General features: G+C 47.7%; 1 protein-coding gene across 1 annotated transcript in view; it reads right to left on the bottom strand.

Annotated features, from left to right (window-relative positions):
• Window positions 1-21,608, bottom strand: part of GABBR2 (gamma-aminobutyric acid type B receptor subunit 2) — a 438,320-nt gene that overhangs the window by 60,710 nt on the left and 356,002 nt on the right. Inside the window, exons 12-13 of the mRNA XM_064291676.1 lie at window positions 9,914-10,021; window positions 3,030-3,152 (exon numbers count right to left, since the gene is read on the bottom strand). Of these exons, the coding sequence (XP_064147746.1) occupies window positions 3,030-3,152; window positions 9,914-10,021 (231 nt within the window). The remainder of the gene's footprint in view (window positions 1-3,029; window positions 3,153-9,913; window positions 10,022-21,608) is intronic.

The following is a 21,608-nucleotide window of genomic DNA, read 5'->3' as shown; positions in this document are numbered from 1 at the left end:
ATGTTTGAAAATGTTTATGATAAAATGTTGGGGGAAAAACAGAAAGATTTACAGCCTGGAAACCCTGTGGGTAGTTTGGCTCTGTCCTATAAGGGTTGCTGTGAGTCAGGATCAACTTGACGGCAATAGGCTTGGTTTTTATTGGTTTCAAGATGCTGGGGAGGGGGCACAAAAGAGCAGGTGCTGAACTCTGGCAGAGTCAGTGAGCTCAGGGCCATATTCCCATAGAAGGTAACACAGGAGCTCTGTTGGAGAACCATTGCTATGGAAGCTCTGGAATGTCCTAGGATTTCTATGCACACAGCCACTGAGAGCAGCAGTACTTACTGCAGAACAGAAAGAAAGGTGAGATGGGTGATGGCACACTGTCAGTTATTCAAACTGGACTGCACAAGGCTGGAACTGATGTTCAAGTTGTTTACTTGGCAGAGTAGTGGGGAAGGAACAAGAACGAGAACAGTGTGGGCAAGGGCTCGGACGTGTAGCATGGAGTGAGGCCTATGATTGGAACTGAGGCATTCAGTGTCCAGAGCAGCCTTGGGCATCCAGGGTGGGTGAGGCGGGGAGCGGACAGACCATGGAAGTCTTTCAATGCCTCCCCCCAAGCTTAGACTTCTTTGCTTGCTATAGTTCTCCCTCTACAGGTGCTGGGTAGGGGTCCTGGAAAAAACACCCCTGGAAGGAGAATTCTATGTACTGTGTCCCTGAGCACATTGTTCTGTGTCTGACAGAGTAGGGTCTGAGAGAAAGTAACTGACAGCTTGGTGCCATTTGGTGGAAAAATGACAATAAACACACAGGACTGTGGGTCGACAAATCAAAGGGTTCTGTTACCATGGCAACAGAGTAACAGGGCAACCCTAAAATGCGAGGAGATGAGAAGCTGGCCAGAAAGGTTCAGAGAGAAACCTCAGCAGATAGTGGGAGGGGAGCACACAGACAGCAAGTCGGGCTGGGAGCCAGGGGCCTGGGTCTCATCTAGGCTCTGCCTTGGACAAGCTGGGTGGCCCTGGTCAGGACTTTTCCTCCCAACCTTAGTTTCCGTGTCTACACAGAAGGCACTTACATGGCACCCCACAGCTCCTTGGTTTGAGACCCAGTGCCCTGAAAGCTCTGGAATGTTCTAGAGTTGTATGCACAGAGTCACTGAGAGCAGCAGTACTTATAGAACAGAAGCAAGAAAGATGATGGGTGATAGCACACCTTGAATTATGCAGACCACCGACGGCACAGGTTCACTGAGTTAAGTGTCCAGGGTGACAGGCTTCCTGGATTCATTTCTGGAGTCTACTGACTCTGACTCCTAGCCCTGCAGACCTCTGCCCACCATGGCCCAAGCCTCGGGGATCCCTTGTCCATACTCAGCACCCACCTTAACCTTGAGTAGAGGCAGCAGGCCGTCAGCCTCCCCAGCCCACCCATGGGCTCAGCATCAAGCCCTCTGGTATGGACTCTCCCTACCTGCTCAGGGTTCTAGGCCTGCCTCATCTCCCCTCCCCTTCCTGAGAGCCTGGCCCTCGGTCTGCTTACTATATCTTTAGTACTCATCTGCAGAAGGGGAAACATTTTCCTGCCCCATCCGTGCCACAGGTCTGTGGCCAGTGACTGCAGGTCTATGATAGCCTGCAAAAAACTGCAAAGTGGTATCCGTGTGCTGAAAGGTAGGACAGGTGGGTGAGAGGGGAGTTAGTGGCATTGCCACTAACCTGCTGGATAACCTCGAGTAAGTTATATAACAGCTCTGGGCTTCCGTTTCCTTATCAGCAAAAGCGGTTAACAATAGCACTTACTCCATGGAATTGCTGTGAGAGTTAATTAGTTAACACTCGATGTTAACTATCATTATTATTATCATCATTTTCATTTTTGCTATGTTATGATGCTATTGTCATGATCATCATCCAGGCTCTCCCTAGCCTGGAGGCCCAGCTAGCCAATGACAGCTCTCCTAGTGTTGACATCCTGCCTGGATTTTTAAGTGCTGGCTGCAGTGGTGTGGGGGTCTCCCTGGGGCAGGGACAGGTCTGCTCCACTGCCAAATGAATGGTGCCCAGATGTCACCTAAACAGTTGAGTCCTTCCCCTTGGCCCATGGGCACAGACAGTGTTGGCTCCACACTCTGCCAGCTCCAGCTGTGCCTGTCTGGAGTCGTGGTTCCTCTTGGGGGTGGATACTGAGGCGGGAGATGGAGCCACGTTGTCCTAAATCTCACTCCTAAATCCACGCTGTCAGGAAATGCCACCGTTCCAACTGCATAGCCTCTCGCTGGGTTGAGTAACCACTTGTCTGTTTCGAGACAAATAAGGCAGGCCATCTCATATGCTAGAAAAATTTCCTATCCAGCTGGAGAAAATCTCCATCTCCAAAACACAGAATGACCATTGCCAGTCTGGTTTAAGAATTCATGCTGAATTCCACAAAAAAGATGGCCCTCATGATGCAAGGACAGAAATGGGGATACCCCAGTTTTCTCAACTAAATCTTGTGTACTGTATTGAATACGTTAACTTACAGCACCTTACCCAGCCTTGCCCAGCTCCATCCAACAAAGGCATGTTTAAACGAACTGACAGCAGGTCAACAAAACCACCACTTCCAAAGGGAACCAAACTTCCCTAATCTGGACATCCTGGGAAGACCGCTGGGAGTTAAGGGCAAGGCCAAATTCCAAAATATTAAAAAACATATTTAACAGTATTTACTTTTTTTAATGTAAGATTATTTTAACAACAGAATATCTGCTATCAAATGTGTAAAAAGAGATACATTGTTCAGCACTTCGAAAATCATAACTAGAAGGGGTTGTCAGAATGTTTATTCTCCACTCCTTAGGGGACTTACCTTAAAGGAGAGATAAAAATGCCATGGCATTTCTCTTATATAGGTGAGGGGAGGGCTTCTAAGACGCTGGGAGAGCAGCTCTTGCCCGGAAGTGTACCTTGGGCTGTCCGGGGGACGTGCTCCCGGCTGTCCCCACACATCTGGGAGCCGCATCCCTGCAGGCGCCCCCTGCTGGCCCCGGGGCTCACCTCCATGCTGTACCTCTCCACCGTCCTCCTCAGGGGGTCCACCGCCTGCCAGCAAATCAGGATGCACAGGTCGATCAGCAGCATGCCCCCCACGATCACAAGTAGCTTCTGGTCCTTGATGATCTGCAGAGAGGGCAATAGCAGAGAGGCTGGATGTGAGAGAAAGCTTCCCAGACAGCAGCCGAGGGCTGGGTCAGAGCAGTGACCTCATCAGGTCACCCCAGCTTGAGAGTCTCTGTGACTCCTCATCACTCACAGGGCAATTCCAGTCAAACTCCTTCACTTGGCAGTCAAGGCCTTTCCTGAGCTGGGCCTAACCACTCCCCAAACTCACAGATGCACTTTGTTGAAGCCTGACCACTCCCCAGTCTCTAGCGTGCTGTGATTTTCATCCTCCATGCCTTTGTGAGTACTGGTTCTTTTGTCTGAAACATCCTATGCTTTCTGTCTGGTAAGCTCCTAACAATCCTTAAAGACCCAGATCGATTGCCACCTCCTCCACGAAGCCCTAACTTCCCACAACAGAACTAATTACTCCCCTGTTGTTGTTAGCTGCTGTCGAGTTGATTCCAACTAAGAGCCACCCCATGTGAAAGAGTCCACACCCTTTACCATTTTCAGCATTGACCACACACTATATTAAGTTGGCTACATAATTGCCTTTCTCAGTAGCCTGGGGAGCCCCTGACAGAAGAGAGGACTGATTTATTTCTTTGTGTACCCTCAGCTTCTAGCAGGGCCTGACATGTAGTAGTAGGTACTTAAAACTTTGACGGATGGGATTGAGATGAAAGATACAAAAAGGAGAAATGTAACTCCCGTCCCTGTTTGTAGCCTGGGATATCTTTATTGTGCTGTGAGATTCCTACCCGCCTTCTGTCTGTTTGATAGGGACAGATACTGTCAGCACCAAAGCTAGCCTGTATTTCACTCATTTATATCCCCCCTCCCCCCAATAAAACTAACACGATGAAGCAATTCCGGAAAAAAATAAACAAAACTGAGGCAGAGGCCTAAGAAATATCACCAAATCCAGCTTTTAACGATTAAAGACATTTTTAAAGGAGAACTAGAAACACAAGAGGCCTCTTTGTGGCCAAAAGTGAAAAGAACAAGAAGAATGTGTTGCTGAGTTCCTGCCAAAAAGATCAAATCCACCAAAACCTTTTTACCTAGGGTGGGGTGCTGGCAAAGCCTCTCTTTGGAGATTTTCCAGAAACATTCAATAAACTGCTGATGGTTTGTAGAAGCTCAGCTTGACCCTTGCCCTCTGGGGAACCAGGAATTCCCTGCCAGTCTTGAGAAACTGGGGTGAAAGGGAGCCATGCCAGGAGTTTAGGCCTGGGACCTGCACTGCCCCCAGGGCAGGCTGGAGGGAGCCTCTCTGCTTCTGCTGCACACAGGGCTATTCTAGCCTCCAGGCATTTGCCCCATGCTGTGCCTGCCCCCTGGGAAGTCCTTCCTCTACCTTTCTGCAGACACACTACTATTCTCATTTCAAGACTGAGCTCAAGCTGCTACTCTCTGGGAACCTGTGTGTGCCCCAAAAGGGGCATCCACTGTAACCGTGTTTGGAGAATGGAGGCAGAGACCACTCTACCTCTCCTCTGTACCCTGACACCTTGTACTCAGACTTTCTTGGGGAATGTGTGGGGAATGAAGCAATAAGCTCTCAGGAAAGGGCCAGGAGAAAGTGGCGCTATTGAGCAAGTTCAAGGTCACTGCCTCCTGCCCAGAGCTCAGGTTCTGCTTTCCATGAGGTACCACCTGGGCAAGTTCTTATCCCTCTCCACTGGACAGCCATCAAGACCTTCAGGGCACACACCTTCATCTCCCCTACAAGGCCAGAGGACATTTCATTGGAGTTTAGGCCACATCCACCTCCTCTGGAGCCCTACGACAATTGTAACTTTACATTTATATGTGATAACTTGATTAATGTCTGTCTTCCCCACTGGATTGTGAGCTCCACGTGGCTTGTTTTCCGCTCATTGCTGTGTTCTTAGTGCCCAGCATGAGGCCTGGGATAGAAACAAACGTTCAATAAGCATTGGTTGAACGGACGACATGCCCTAAGAAATCATGTCCTGAGCACTCACTCAGTACCAGGCTGGTCTGTTATTCTCTAAGTATGGTGCAAAGGAAAGAACAAGGAAAGATCTTGTTCTAATCCCGACTTTTGCCAAATGTGACCTTGGCAAATTGCTTAACTTTACCATGCCTTAGTTTCCTCATCTATAACGTGGAGACAGTGATTTTTAGCTTCCAGAGTTGTTATAAGAATAAAATGACATGATGTATGGAAAGCACCTAGTACAATGCCTGGCATATAGAAGATTCTTAATAAATGATAACATTATTATAATCATTACTTGGATTTTGACAATTAGTGATTCTGTGTTTATGAGTAGGACAGTGACATCTAGGGGCAAAGTATGATACTGCACCTCAACTCTACGAGACGTAAGAATAATCATAGATAGGTCCATGGCATGAAGATTCGGAGAATAAGAGGAGAGGTCACGTCTACTTTTGTATCGATGCCATTCCCAAAACTTGGCACTTGACCAGTGTTTGTGACCGAATGGAGTTAGATTATGTAGTTAGAAATCACATTTCCTTCATTACTTGCAGACATATCTATTGAGTGGCTCCTCTGAGTCAGGATCTGTTCTAGGCACTGGGGATACAGCAGTGAGCAAGACAGATAAATGTCTTGTCCTGAAGGAGCATGCAGGTTAGCGGGAGAAACTAACAGTGACTAATTAAACAAATATACCCATGCGCATACACAATACAACATCAAATAGAGATGATTTAAAATAATCTTAAATAATGAAAACTAGGAAACCCTGGTGGCGTAGTAGTTAAGAACTACGGCTGCTAACCAAAAGGCTGGCAGCTCAGATCCACCACGTGCTCCTTGGAAACCCTATAGGGCAGTTCTACTCTGTCCTATAGGATCGCTATGAGTCGGAATTGACTCAACGGCAATGGGTTTTTTTTTTTTTTTTTTTTTTGGTTTAATGAAAACTAAGGGAAGGAAAGAAAACAACAGCACTGACCTCACCATACAAAGTCTGAGCACCAGAGACCCCTTGCATTAGGCAAGGCCATTTCCCTATTCTTACCTAGGCTTCTCTGACCTCTCTTCCTTCTTTTTCATGTTTCTCCTCAAAAGCAGTCTAAATATCTCTCTGAGTTACATCAGTGCATACTGATGCCATCACAGTTGGTTCTCTCTCTGAGGCTAGGCGGTTACTAGTGGTGCATTCTAACTGAGTGAGAGATGGAAGTGAAGGTACTCAGTAATGATTAAACACCGGGTTCTGGGACAAGACCTGAATTTGCATCCTACTAACTACTAGTGTGATCCTGGGTACGTTACCTAAGCACTCTGAGTCAATTTCTTCATCTGTAAAATGGGGGCAATAACCACAAACTCCATCTGATTACCAGAGCCTGGCCTAAAGTAAATGTTCAACAGATGTTAGCTATTGCTATTATCAAACGTCATTCCCCACTGCTGCTCAGAGCAGAGACTGGCAACTACAGATTTGGCCTACTGCCTCTTTTTGTAAATAAATTTTTCTTGGAACACAGTCATGCTTATTCATTTACCTATTTATAAACGACCACTTTTACACTATATCAGCAGAGTTGAATCGTTGTGACAGAGACTGTATGACCCTCAACGCCTAAAATATTTACTACCTGGTCCTTTACAGAAGTCTGCTAACACAGAAGATTGCTAGCAGGTTTAGAGAAAAGGGAATTCCTTTACTTCTTCAAAATACTTAATATTTTCAGATTTAAACTGATTCAGGCTGGCCTTCTACCAGGGCCAACTCATTGCCCAGCTCCAGGGAACACCATTCAGTAGGAATACAGTAGAATGGTGCCCCCTGGAGTTGTGCAAAGCAATGACCCTGCCTTTCTCCCAGCACTTAAATGACTGATGCTTTGGTGTAGTTGTTAAAAGCCTCTTTTTGCGTTTTCCTTAAGCTGAGCCCAGATGAAGGTCTGAGGGGATGGCCTCTGCTGCTTTTGTTGTGCTTGTTATTGTTGGCAACAGTACCACTGCTGTTGAGTCAATTCCAACTCACAGTAACCCTATAGAATAGAGCAGAACTGCCCCATAGGGCTTCCAAGGCTGTAAATCTTTATGGAAGCAGACTGCCACATCTTCCTCCTGTGGAGTGGCTGGTGGGTTCGAACAGCCAACCTTTCGGTTAGCAGCCGAGTGCTTTAACCACTGCGCAACCAGGGCTCCTGTTGGCAACAGCACCAAGTCGTATTTGTAGCGAACTTTCCTTGTCCTTGAAAAACATCTGCCCCCAGAACAGAAGGTCTCATCTCTGAGTTACTGCTTTCATCTCAACATTTCAATTCAGTACTAGTAAGAGGCAGAATAAAGACTGTAATAAGGCTTCTCAATTTAAAATTTTATGATTGGTTTTCAGAAAAAAAAAACTGTAACACGCTGTAAAAATACCAAATTTGGAAGCATTAAGTTACCATGTGTCAAGACTTCTTTTAAAAGTCTTCTTTTTCTTTAATGTCTTAAAAGCTGTGGCGAGATGGGTGAAGTTTGTATGTGCGTGGGGGGGTGGGGGTGGGGGGAGGGCAGGGCACGCCACTGCGGGTGGAGAGAAGATGGGAGCCAAAGAAAGAAGAAAAGGATAAAAAGACTATGAAAAAAGTGTATGTGCATTTATGGCTTTATGCAAATCGAATATATGTATCAGTTAAAAAAAAAAGGAGGGGGGCCACAAAAAAAGTCGAAACTTCTTTAAAAAAATCCAATAAAACAAAATGAGAATAAAAACAATATTGGCTATATAAAAAGCTGGAATTATGGAAAAGACTCCAGGTTTGAACAACTGCCACAACCCTTTGAAGACAAAGTTGTTCCCTGATTTAAATCTTTTTTTTTTTTTTATTGTGGTAAAAATATATATAATGAAACATTGGCCATCTCAACCTTTTTTATGTGTACAAGTGACGTTAATTACATTGACCACGGTGTGTAGCCATCACCACGAACTGTTCCCATATTTTTTCATCACCCTTAACAGAAACTCAGCGCCCCTTAAGCAATACCTCTCCCTCCCCAACTCCCTCCCCGCCCTGGGAACCACCGGGTCTCTATGCATTTGCCTCTTCTGGATATTTCACGTAAGTGGGATCATGTAAGATTTATGCTTTGTGTCTGATTTATTCTGACTTGAGTTTTTGATTCATGTAAGGTATGAATTTTGCTTCTATGCCTCCTCTAATTTGGCTGATAAATGATACTTGGCTGCAGTACCACAAAACTGCTCCTGGAGTAACTAGAAAGCCAAGAGCAGCCCCAAAGAGTTTCTCACACCAGAATGGTGTGTTCACTTGGCCTTAATCATTTTCACAACTAACAAAGCTGGTGACCAAATCTTGTCTTCAAAGCCTTTGACAAGCCCCTTCTGTAAACGCCTGGGCCTGAGCTCTCTGAGTTTCCCAGATTCTCAGGGGTGGAGTGAGTCCCCCTATCCTCTCCGGAGAAATCAGGAGGAAGTGAGTTAAGCTCAAGGTTGCCGGAAGCCACGTCACACTGTCGCCTCACGCTGAGCTTCCAGACAACGGAACTGAAGTTTTTCCTGACGTGTTTTGTCAATTGTTGCCAGACAAGGTGTGGGTTCCCACGCTGCACTCGCATGGTAAGGGAACATAAAGGCTGGTTCTTTATTGCAGAAAACCATATGCATGAATCACATATTGACACAAAGGCATCAACACTGTGATTCTTAAAACCAGGATGGTAGTGTCAAAAGTGGCAATGTCCAGGAGTAGGAGGGGCCCCAGAAGTCACTTAGACCTGTGCTTCTCACACTTTGGTTTACACCCGCCTCACCTGCAGGGCTTGTTAAAACACAGCTTCCGGGGCTCCACTCCAGGCACTGCGATTCAGTAGGACTTGGGTAGTGGAACCAGAGAATCAGCATTTCTAACTCATTCCCAGGATGCTGCTGGTCCAGGCCTCACTCTGAGTAGGCCTGCTCTAAACCAGAGATGTTCACCTGGCCAAGCCGTAAACTACTGACACTGAGCTCCAACCCCAGAGATGTGGTTTCAACTGGCCTGGGCCGGGTTATATTTTGTACTTATCAGGTGCTCCCATGTGACTGCAATGTGCAGCCAGGGCTGAGAAAGATCGGGTGGCCAGCTTTGCCTGCTGGACCCACTGCCTCTGGCTCACCTGCTGTCTGCCATAGGCGTAGGGGCTCAGCAAAACCTAGATTTGGGTGAAGTACCGGAATGACAGCTGCACATTGCAAAGTGGGCTGTGAGGCTACAATGCAGGATTTGCAAAGGAGGTGTCTATAAATAGGGTACACCCACATGGGGGTGAGGGGTTGGGGTAGAAAGTGTTTGTGTCTGGAGCGGGGCTTATGGTGGAGGGGGATTTTTGGAAAGAAGCCTCACGATGCTATGAGAACGCTCCCCAGGTGAGAGGTTGGGGGGTACTTCCTCCTTGACCTCAAATCAAGAGCGAGGCTAAAGACTAAAACTTGAAAGAAAGGCCTGGCAATCTACTTCTGAAAATTAGACAATGAAAACCTTACGGATCACAATAGAACATTGTTTGATATAGTGCTGGAAGATGAGCCCCTCAGGCTGGAAGGTACTCAAAATATAGACTGACACAATAGCCCCGACAATGGGCTCAAACTTATCAAAGATCAAAAAGATGGCGCAAGACCAGGCAACGTTTCATTCTGTTATACGTGGGGTCGCCATGAGTCAGAGCCCTCTCTGGGAACTAAGAACAAACAAACAACAATAAATATTTGCTAAACAAATGCTAAGTGAACGTTGAAAACACCCAAGACAAGCAGAATGATTACCTTCTTCTTCATTTTCACATTTTTGAAGATGGCGTGAACCCTCCACGTCTTTGCAAACATCGCCCCGAAGGCAGTGGTATAGCCCACGGTAAGAATCCAGGTCCTGACCTAGAGGCCACGAGAAAACGTAGGCATTAACATCTAGGTGGATGTACCTCGCGTTTGTGAGGCAGGGGGAACCTAGATGACAGGAATAAATACCCTACTCGGTTTTTAACCAAAAGATTGGTGGTTTGAACCCATCAGCCATTCCTCAGGAGCAAAGACCTGACAATCTGTTCCCACAAATATTACAGCCTAGAAAACGCTATGGGGCAGTTCTACTCTTGGAATCGACTCAGTGGCATCTAACAATAGTCTTCCAATTGAATTTCAATTCAGTGGACATTCAATGCTATAGACCACTTGCTAGACCTAGGGGACTAATCACAGAGGGATGTGAGGTACAAAGCCTGCCTTCACTGGATCCCAGCTCAGAGAGGCCAGACACAGACAGAGGCACAAAGACCCCAGGGCCACTGAGGAATTACTAAGGGGTGAGGGATCAGCCCATGGCCTGCCCTCCCTCGGTGTCTGCCTCCCTCCCTTGAGTGCCTCCTATGTGGGGGAGACAGAGCTGAAGGTAAACCTGATCACTGACCTTGTCTCCTCAGTTGGGCCTGCAGGGGGCCATGGTGGCCCCTCTTCTACTGGATACCCAGATCCTGGGTTGTGGGCAGGGGTGGGGAGGGCACAGAGCTTCAGGGCTGAGACTAGGCAGGTGAAGGAGCCTGCAGTGGCCCTTCTCAGTGCTTGGTGCCAACCGTCAGCTCTGGAGGAGCAGTGCAGCCCTCAGCCCAGAGCTGGCCCTGGGGGCACCTCATGGGCAGCTGCAGCCTGGCCAGATGCAGGCCCTAACATGGGGCAGCTCAGTTAGGGGGAGAAAGGCTATGATTGGCCTTTGGAAAAGAGAGGGGAAGATGTTGCCTGGCTCCTGATGCTTAGCTCTCCTCCCTTCATGGTTCAGGGCCCTTGGGTCCTACCACAGAGAATCTGTGCAATATGACCTCAGGGTCTGGTTATCTAGCACCAGGCCAACCTGGCTGCTGAGCCCACTCTTGGACCCTGGTTCCCTGCTCAGAAGTGAGGCCCTGCCTGGCTCTTACCTGTTCTCCAGGACAAAGGTGTACCCAGATGCCTAGCCCTGGGCTGGTGGCTGATGTGAACTGCTAGCTCTAACTAGGGCCTGCAGCCTGCTCACCTGGGTCCCTCTAGGCTGGGACAGGCTGCCATCATACCTTATGTCTGGGGGCCTCTTGATGCCAGCTGTCCACCTGCACTGCCATCACTGCCATGCCCCAGCTCTCTGACCCCAGCCTTCCTTGCTAGACTGGACACTCTCCTAGTACCCAGAGACTGGCATATCTCCAGGTTGCACCATACATCAGAGTAGTATCAGGACCTTACAGATGTCATTCATTCATTCAGTCATTTAATCCATTTGTTCATCTGTTCATTCAACAAGTATTATTAGGCTAGAGGCTAAGCATATATATTAATCATAAAAACAAACAAAGCAAGAAAACAAAAGCCAGCGTAAATTTTGGAGCTATTAGTTGAGTGAGGAAATCACTTTACAGATGAGGAATCTGAAGCCCATTTTAGATATTTCTCTCAACTCCACCGTGACGCATCTCTGGAGCTGGGCCTGAACTCAATGCTTCGTTCCCGTCCAGCCCCCTCTCTACCACCTCAGGCTGCCTCCTCTTTAGTAGAGTCTCCTCAATCCAAATTAGGCTCGTCCAATCCCAGGAGTCACTGTCAGAAGGAAAGGGTGCACCCAGGGGGAGTCATTCATCAGCCTGAGGACATTACCCTGGGTAATCTCAACACGCTTTTAAAGCTAATAGTTGACATGACTCTTAACACCAATGGTCTCCAAGCTTTTTTGATCACATTCTCCCGCCAGAAAAACAAGTTTAAACATGAATATATAAAGATTATGGAGATCTACAAAAAAGGTGGAAAAAGGTAAAATCTCAGTATTTTTACCTCACCATGTAATTGACAAAGATCTCTTTTTTCGAGTAGACGTGTCATTCCAATCTGCTTTAATATGTGCTTTGACTTATGTTTTCTTTGATCATTTCCAAGTCACTTGTCTATTTTGCTAGGGCTAAATTTGTTAAGACTCAATAAAATAAATTCGTTAAAACTCGATAATACAAATTTAACCTGGCATCTGGAAACGGCAATATGTTGCCGTAAACTGAAAGCAAAGAACGGCTCAGGATGTCTGTGGAGAGAAGGGTTAATGTAGCAGCCGGGGACTGCTCTCCTTAGGAAGTTCTGCTTGCATGGTTGGCCCTTGGCTAGCGTCTGGGAACTTGGATTTCTGGAGGGTTCCCACCAATTCCTGATAAGAGTGGCTCACTGTGCCTAAACTGTACAAATCTAATCTCATTTCCCTGGCTTAGCACTTCACTGCTCCACAGAGCCTTCAGGTTAAACTCTAAGTTCTTAGCAGGGTGTGGTCTTCACCCCCACCCCATACCTGTCCTGACACTCATCACCTCATGCTTTGTGCCCAAGCAATACCACACTAAGGAGCCCTGGTGGCACAATGGTTCAAACCCACCAGGCAGTTCCGTGGTTGAAAGACCTGTCCATTTGCTCCTGTAAAGATTACAGCTTAGAAAACCCTATGGGGCAATTCTACCCTGTCACAGTTGGTCATTATGAGTCAAAATCAACTTGACAGCACCTAACAACAATACCACCACCACACTGCTTAAATGTTCCCTACTCACCGTGTTGTTTCATGCTGCAGGAGCTATTTCCTCTCTCAGAATGCCATTCCTTGCTCTGTCTCCCTGACAAATTCTTACTTGTCCTCCCAAATCCAAACTCAAGGGCCACCTCCTCTGAGAAGACTTCCCAGACCTTGTGGGGAGAGGTCATAGCTTCCACGTCCTGGTGACCTCTGCCTTCACCCATATTGCTGCTGTGGGGGTACACTGATGTCATCTATCTGATTAGCTGTCTGGCTCTCCTGGGAGATGGGGCTAAAGGCAGGCCTGACCTGCCCATCTTTGAATCCTGGGTGCTCAGCATGGAGTGGATGATCAGATTGGATGGGCCAGCTTAGGAGGTAATGAGTTCTTCGTCACCAGAATGTGACGGTCAAATGGGCAAGTACATGAAAGGAACACCACTGAGGGAGCTGGAACATTTGATGGCAAAAGAGGTTGAATTCATGGCCTCAGCAGTCCCTTCCACCCAAATAAAATAGACTGTCTTGGAGGTAGTGAACGCTTTGTCACACCATATATCCAAGCAGAGCCTGGAGGACCCATGTCAGGATGCTCTAGGGGCACTTCCTGCAGTGAGGAGATTTTATTTGATGACCCCCCTCACCAGGTACCTCACTTCTGTGTAGCTCTATGATCTAGAAGATTCTGAGGGGCTTTAATGATTCCGTTTTCCAGTATGCTGCCTCTAATACATGTCTATACTGATTCATCAGCACGAGACAAGCAGCTACTTCTCCCAAAGTCTTAAATGTATTCTTCTGATGTTGACATCTTTTCTTCTCTCCCCTCAGCCATAAAGTACTCAGCCCCCTCTGCAATCTACCTTGAACATATATGTCCATGGGGGGAGAAGAACTTAAGGCAGAGAATGCCCATCTCTGTCTTAGCTATATAAAAAAAAAAAAGAATCAGAGCAAATCTCCACATGGAAAGAAAAATCTACATCCCGAACCATTCTGCTCAGCTGCTTGTTCCATTGATTTGATGAAGGCAAGCCTGGCAGGGCAAAGGGCCTTCACTGCTCTTTGGGGGCTCAGCAGGAAAATGGACACACAGCCTCTGCTTGCAGGTGTGTTCTGATAGATGGCTGCGGCTGCTGCGTTGTGGGGCACCACATCATCACAGATGCATGTGCCCTGGGCTGGGCAGTCAGACAGCAGAGGAGGGAGCTCCCAGTGGTCAGCTCCACGCTGGGGAGCAAGCTGCTTTCCCACTGTCCGAAAGGGTTCTGAAAAGCCCTTTTGTTTCATTCTGACTCCTCACCCCAGGCAATCAATAGTGAGGAGGCAGGGAAAGAAAATCCATACCCACCAAAAGCAAACCCCAGACCACCATTATGTACAAAGTGTGTGTGGAGGCGGGTAGTGGGGCTGTAACCCAGAGGTGAGAGGCCTGACTTCAGTCTGGGTGTCCAGGGCCTGCTGTGTCTTCCCGGGCTGGCAGGTGGTGGAGGCGATCTGGTGTGTGCCCTGAAGTAATAACCCTGTCAAAAGCACCCTCTAGAAACAGCTCTGGAGGACCCTGTTTTGTTCAGTGTTCTATAACTAAAGACCCACATGGACCATTTCCCTCTGGAGTTTAGAGTAAGGCACAGCCTTACAATTCAGGGGGCCACAGGGACTCCAGGCACAAATAGGGGTACTTTGGGACCCAAGTCAGGGCCAATAGGGCGTCTTAGGAGCTGTGGTGCACGTTAGAGAAAGGCACCCCTTCTGGGAGGAGGGATTACTGAGAGGCACCCCCTCTGGGCCCTTTTTGGAAGACCCCCCCTTCTTAAGCACATGACCATGACCATCCATATAAGCGTGGGACTGCATGCTTAAAAAACAGCCCCCAAACCACATGATTGCATGGGGTTATCTCTCAACTGCCTCAAAAAGAAATCCTCAAGCAAAAATATATCACAGACCCTTATAGACTTTTAAATAAAAACGTATCACTAATTCTTACTGGGCATGAATTTACTGGGTGGCTAGGTGGGTGTTCCCGGTCTTTACCTTTTGAGTTAAGAGTTAGAAAGTCCTAGCATCTCTGGGAGGGTTGGAAGAGAGTGCTATGCACCCCAGCCCAGTGCCGGGGACCCCACTACCACATTTCTGCCCATCCTGAACCCACACCCCTCCTGTGAGCTGGGTGGAGGGCTGAGAGCATGTGGAATCTTCTCAGAAACGCCAGCACAAGTGTGGAAGGTAAGAACCCAGCCCTGGCTCTGCGACGCCACGACTGGCCTACTTCCTGAGGCTCCGGGGGGAGGTCACAGCAGCACCTTCCAGCCCAGGAGCCCCTTCCCTCCCCCAGCTGGTCCTCAGGGACAAGGCTTCTGGCGCTTCCAGGACCAGACTCCAAGAGACACACACACTAAGAAAGCACTGGCTACCACTCTTGGCCTGGCTACTCTAAGTGTGAGCTATGGATGCAGCATCCGGGAATGTGTTAAATAAAAAAGTGTGAGCTATGGATGCAGCATCCGGGAATGTGTTAGAAATGCAGTATCTCTGGCTGCACCCCAGACCTGCTGAAGCAGAATCTACATTTTCACCAGGTCCCCAGGTGACTCACCTGCACACTGAGTGGCACCGTCTGAGTAGTTAGAAGTCAGGATCATGATACTTTTTCAGGGGCGGTATGGACAGCATATGCAAGGGGATAGGAAGGGCTTCTGGGATGCTGGTAATGTGCTGCTTCTTGATCTGGATGCTGGAGTTGCCACTGTCAGCAACAGAGGTGGCTGGGAGGTCTAGAGCCTTGCCTCGCCTCTGACTCCTGCAGCCCTGAGCTGAACTGGCTTCTCCTAGCTCTCACGCCACATTCCAACGACTGGGGACTCATGTTGGGCATCCTCCGAGGTCCCAGCTGCGTCATCCTTAGCTCCCTCGCAGCCTGCCCCGAGGTCCCTTTCAGCTTGCCTTTGGCTTAGGCAGGCCCCAAGTGTGTTCCTGACCCAGCTCTAGCAGAGCAAGGCTAGATGTCACCATGGATAAATGTATACCAAATTGGCTAGCACCAACCCCGATTTTTTCCAGCCTCTTCTTCATCCCAGTCTACTCTGGTTTATCAATGTCTCTTAGTAGCGTCCAGAGGAGAACACAATTATCCAGACACAGCCCCATCATTCATTCATGTATTCATAATGATAATGGCTAACATTTATTGAATCTTACTACATGGCAGGCACTGTGTTACGTACATTATCACATTTAATCCTCACAACTCTATTATTGTCACCCTGTTACAGAAGGGTAAACTAGGGTCAGAGATATTAAACTTTAAGTCACACAGTAAGAAAGTAGCATGGCTGAGATTTAAACACATGTCCAACTGCAGAGCTGCTCTCTTAAGTACCAAAAAAACCAAACCCATTGCCGTCAGGTCAATTCCGACTCGTAATGACACCACAGGACAGAGTGGAACTCCCCCACGGGGTTTCCAAGGAGCAAATGGTGGATTTGAACTGCTGACCTTTTGGTCAGCAGCCAGGCTCTTAACCACTGTGCCACGAGGGCTCCTCTTATGTACCAAGCACTCTGATATACTTTGGGGATGCAGCAAAGATGAATGAATAAATAATTAAAAAAAAAACTAAAAACCACTAAATCATACACTTTAAAAGGGAGAATTTTATGGTATGTGACATACCTCAATTAAAAAAAAATCTGAATGGACAAAAATTTTGGTTGGGATCAATGTTTACTGGATCCCCAAGAATTTCAGTTTTGTTGACCTATTCTCCTGGCATAGGAGTCCCTGAGTGGCACAAGTGGTTAAGTGCTCCACTACTAGCCAAAAGGTTGGTGGTTCGAACCCACCCAGAGGTGCCTCAAAGGACGGGCCTGGCGATCTACTTCTGAAAGATTATAGCCTTGAAAACACCTATGGAGCATAGCTCTGCTCTGCACGCACGGGTCGCTGTGAGTTGGAATCGACTTGATGTCAACTAGCAACAACAACATTCTCCTGGCATAAACCAGCTGACAAAAAGTCAAAATGTTTCTTAAAAAAATGATGAATGAAACGTATTAGGCATCTTTGTAGTCTGACAGAGCTAGTTTTAAACTTCAGCTCTGCCATCTACCAAAATATGACATGATCTCATGGAGTTTCAGTTTTCTCTCCTACAAAGCAGGGACAGTGAACTTCACCTTGTCAAGTGGTTGTAGGGATTTGAAGGAAGGGCTGCACCTGGCAGAAAGCTTGCTCTTGGTAAAATCACACCTGACAGATAATCACCATCACCAATTTCCATCAAGTTGATTCCGACTCATGGTGACCCCATGTGTGTCAGAGTAGGATTGTGCTCCATAGGGTTTTCAATGGCTGAGTTTTTGGAAGCAAATTGCCAGGTCTTTCTTCCTAGGCACCTCCGGGTGGGTTCAAACCTCCAACCTTGTGGTTAGTAGCCAAGCACACTAACTGTGTGTACCACCCAGGGACTTATACCCAGTGAATTTCATTGAGGCACTGGCCCCACCGTGGGGGGTAAACAACATAAGCCTGCTGATCATCTCCACCCCCAGGGATGTGGCTGGAGAGCCCAGGAAGCAGTTGCAGCTACGTGTGACTGGCCCTGGGATCTAAGAACTTCCTGGGGCATCCATGCCCATGTTACAGAGTCCCTTCTTACCCCTCCTACAATCATGCTGGGTTTCTGCTAAGACCCCACAAGGAAGGCAAGCAAGTGCCACGTTTTCCCCTCTCCACTTGCCTGGCTCTCCCTCCAGGCTGATGTCTGGGATTCCCGAACCAGGTCAGTGCGACCCTCCTCCCACTTCCTGGCACAGGGGCTCTGTCCCACCCCCAGCGCTGTCCTCACAGGCAGCTCTGTGCCCACAGGGGCCACGTTGCTATGGTGATTCCACTACCCACTCAGTGTCCAGGGAAACAGCTTGGTGTAGCTGGAGCTGTTTGCAAGACTTGCTGAAACCAGCACTGACAGGCTGTGAAGATTCTGGAAAGGGTCAGAGGGAGAGGGGATGGCAGCTAGGTGTAACTGCTTTCCTCCTAGCAGCAGCACTGTGTGTGTGTGTGTGTAAGTGTGTGAGAGAGAGAGAGAGCGCGGGCACACGCACTCACATGTAAACCCACTCCCCTGTTCAAGTTACATGGCCCTTGTGAGCAGAGGCAGTGCCCCCAGAGGGACATGATCTGGTGTGATTGTCATAGGCTTCTCCCTGAGGTGGTGTGGATGGTTTAGTCTCTATATTGAAAGCTAAAAGGAAGAAAAGTGGCATTTATATGGCAACAGAGCAGACTGAGCTGTGACTTTCATTGTATCGTGTCTGATGCTGACTTCGTGGTCCACCTGGTTCCCTGTCCTACAAGATTTCTTACAGGACACCGTGGGGGACACCAGGATTACACTGTGATGCAAGGGAAGATAGCAAACTGGGTGCCTCCCTCCCCTTGCCCCACATACTCACCCTACGTACTAGGTGGCTTGCCGGAATCGTCCTGTTTAACCCACATCACAATCCTACATGGGGAATATTGTTATGTTCATTTTACAGATGGTAAAACCAAGGCTCAGAGAGGCTAAGTCACCTGCCAGAGGTAAGAGCTAGTAAGCGTTGGAGGTGGGAGCCACACCCAGGCCGTTGTTTAAGATCTGTGCTCACAGTGCCAGGCTACGCCTTCTCCCTGCTGGGTTAGAGTTTACTGAGAGCAACCCTCTAGGCGCAAAGAGAGCAGAATCCAAGGCACCAAGTGAAATAAAGCGGCCAAACGCCCTTGGATAGCAGGGGGGAGTACAACCCAAACCGTACTCACTGGGGACAGGTATTTAGGCTCTAAGTTCCTCCTCCCCGATAAATGACCCCCATCCTAACCCATGTACAAATTTGTGCTAACCCAGTTCAATCCAGGACAGTTAATCTGTGCTTTCCCCCACAGTCATGAATGTGGGCTCCCCTTTGCAGAGCCTCTGAAACAGCCCTGACTGCAAATAAATTAATTCTCAGGGGTGGTGAAAACCGGGCCCTAACATCTTCCCAAGCCCTCATGTTCGGAGCTAATGCTGTTTTGTAAAGTGCTTCATGATTTATTCATGCTGCCTCCCCAAGCTCCCCAGGACAAGCTTCCCCTCGCACAAACGAGCGTGACACCCAGAATAGAATGTCAGGCTTCATTAAAAGAAAAAACCTAGTGTGGGGGACGTCCCTTTTTTTGCTCCCTAGCCTGCGTCACCCAGCGTTTGTAGAATTCAGGTCAAATGGGAGAAAGCACCTGTGCTTCGACAGCCTTTGGCTCCTGAACACGTCAAGATGGCAGAGGCGTCTGGGAGGAAGAGATTCTCCCAGGGCTGGGCTGCTCTAAACGTCTGCCTCAATCTGCTGCACTGGGCATTGTAACTCAGGCTAATTCCATGCAGACCAAGATAGCACGTAGGAGCCGGGCAGAGGACCCTTGGGGGGACTGGGGCCATGGTGGAACCAGGGTAGAGATCCGTCCTGATTCTCAGCAGGAGACCATGGCAGGCCTCTCGCTACCCCCAAGTCCCACTTCTCAAGGAGCCAATAAGGTGTCAGAGCACTGTGTAAATTACTCGTTACTGTCTAGTTGATTCCAACTCACAGTGACCCTATAGGACAGAATAGAGCTGCTCCATAGGGTTTCCAGGGCTGTAAACCTTTACAGAAGCAGCCTGCTACATCTTTCTCCCCTGAAGCAGCTGGTGGATTAGAACTGCCAACCACACTTTAGCCACTGTGCCACCAGGGCTCTTTTGTCTGTGTAAATTTGAGGTTGCCAAACTAGCCTCTGGTATCCTTTTCATTATTGTCATTATCATGGTCTCCTCAAACTTGGGGAAGGGGTGCTAGCATTTTGAAGCACGGAGGGAAGATGGAAGTCCCCCCTGGACTCAGGCCTCACTACCACCCGGGAAAGCTGACCATAGAAAAACATGGTGTCCATGAACTTGTAGGGCATTGCAGGGGCACAAAAGTTATGCAGAAGCAGAAATGTTGGGGACTTCCATGGGGCGTCACACTGTCCGTAAAACAAACAAGACTTCCACACGCTGCAGCCATCATCATCCTAGTGCCACAGGCTCACACGCTTTTGGGACTGGACCCTGCTAAACCTCACCCACAAGGACCTTGGAGCAGCTCAGTTTCTTCAAAGCTGACTCCATGCACCCTGACACCAGGTACATGGGAAACTTGCATCTCTTGGATGGATTCACCTCCTTAACCCCTCGAAGGGCAGACTAAGCACGAGGTGGGTGGCAGTGCTAAGCTTGGAATAAAAATCTCTGAGTAGGAATTGGGAACAAAGGGAGCCCTGGGACACTTGGGGCTTGACTCACCCCAGCTGAGAAGGGGTCCCTGAGCACTCCAGTGACCTCACAACCCCTCTGGGTTAGTGGGGACTCAACCATACACTTCTCAACCAGAACCTTTAGGACAAAGTGAGCACATTTGTGAGCATCTCACTTGCCAGTCACACTGAAGCCACTGGTAACATTACCACTTTCTTGAAGCTGTGTGTAGTCCTATCAAAGCATTGTAGGAATCAGGAGGGCATCATCACCTACAAGATCCCAGGGGCTTCTCTCTTCCTACATGCTGTCCTCAAGCACAGGGACCCAATGCAGTCCTGAAGGTCTAATACGTGGATGGTAACCTGCAGCACTTTTTAGGGGTCCTCCACTTGTTGATCCCTCACTGCCAACTTTTCAGCCTATCCTCTTCCAGTAATGGGCAACACTGAAACTTTAGAGCAGCAAATACAACCTAAAGGGACAGCTTTGAACAAAAGCATTGACGTTATTCTCAATACCTTAAAAGAAAACAGCAATGACAAAAGAATTGTCAACACTGATCTTTTAACCATTCCCTCTGGCACTGGCCCTCCAGGCAGGAAACTGGACAACATTTGGGACAACAGAGACCCAAATGGCTAACCCAGTTTTGAGCTACAACAGAGGTCAAAGTCCAGAAATAAATCCTACCTGGTTGCCCTCATCTTAAAACATAAGCTGATGATTCTTTTAGCGGAGAGTTAGTTCTACACAATTGCTGATTGCTAATGCATAACCTATTTTAAAAAAGATAATAGCTGGAGGGCATTCCTTTAGGTATCAAAACTTGAAAAATGATTAATTTTCAAAATAATTTTTCTAAAAATAGATAAATACATTACAGTTTTCGTAAATATATGCATTCTTAACGGGGGCCATATAGCCCCCAAGGCAGCAAAAAAATTGGTTCTTGGGAGGTGAAAAAATATTTCTCTTTTTATGGATAAACTGTAGATATACATGAGCCTTTAGGTGGTGCAAACGGCTAATGTGCTCTTCTGCTAACCCAAAGGTTGGAGGTTTGAGTCCACCCAGAGGCACCTGGAAAGAAAGGCCTGGTGATGTACTTCTGAAAGACCAGCCACTGAGAGCCCTGTGGAGACAGCTCTACTCTGACACGCGTGGGGTTGCAACGAGTTGGGATCGGCTCCACGGTAACATGTTTTGAATTTTTTAATAGACAGATCATAACAGTAAAAACCAAAACACCCAGACCTGTTGCCATTGAGTAGATTCTGATTCATAGCAACTCTATATATAAATAGGTATACAGTATATCTATGGTATTAATATTTCCTGGGGGTGGGGAGATAATTAGGGAAAAATGTTTTAAAAGGCTCCTTAGAGGAGCAATGATTAAAAAAAAAAAATGGTTGAGAAACACTGCTTAGATAGAAAATGATTCCAATCTTTTTTTTACGACTCAGAGTCATCCATCCAAACATCTCTCACTCCATTCTGCGATGGTGTTGAGTAAACGGGAGAATTTGCTCCTTCGCTAAGTGACCCGACCCTGCTTTTCTGATTGGTAATTTTTCTCCCTTTCCTTTTCTGTTATCCAGTCATTTCTCTTCTAGCAGTGGCCTGTAAGATCCATTATCTTAAT

This window comes from Loxodonta africana, chromosome 9 (assembly GCF_030014295.1).
Source record: "Loxodonta africana isolate mLoxAfr1 chromosome 9, mLoxAfr1.hap2, whole genome shotgun sequence".
NCBI lineage: Eukaryota > Metazoa > Chordata > Mammalia > Proboscidea > Elephantidae > Loxodonta > Loxodonta africana.
This window is presented reverse-complemented; position numbering and strand designations above follow the sequence as displayed.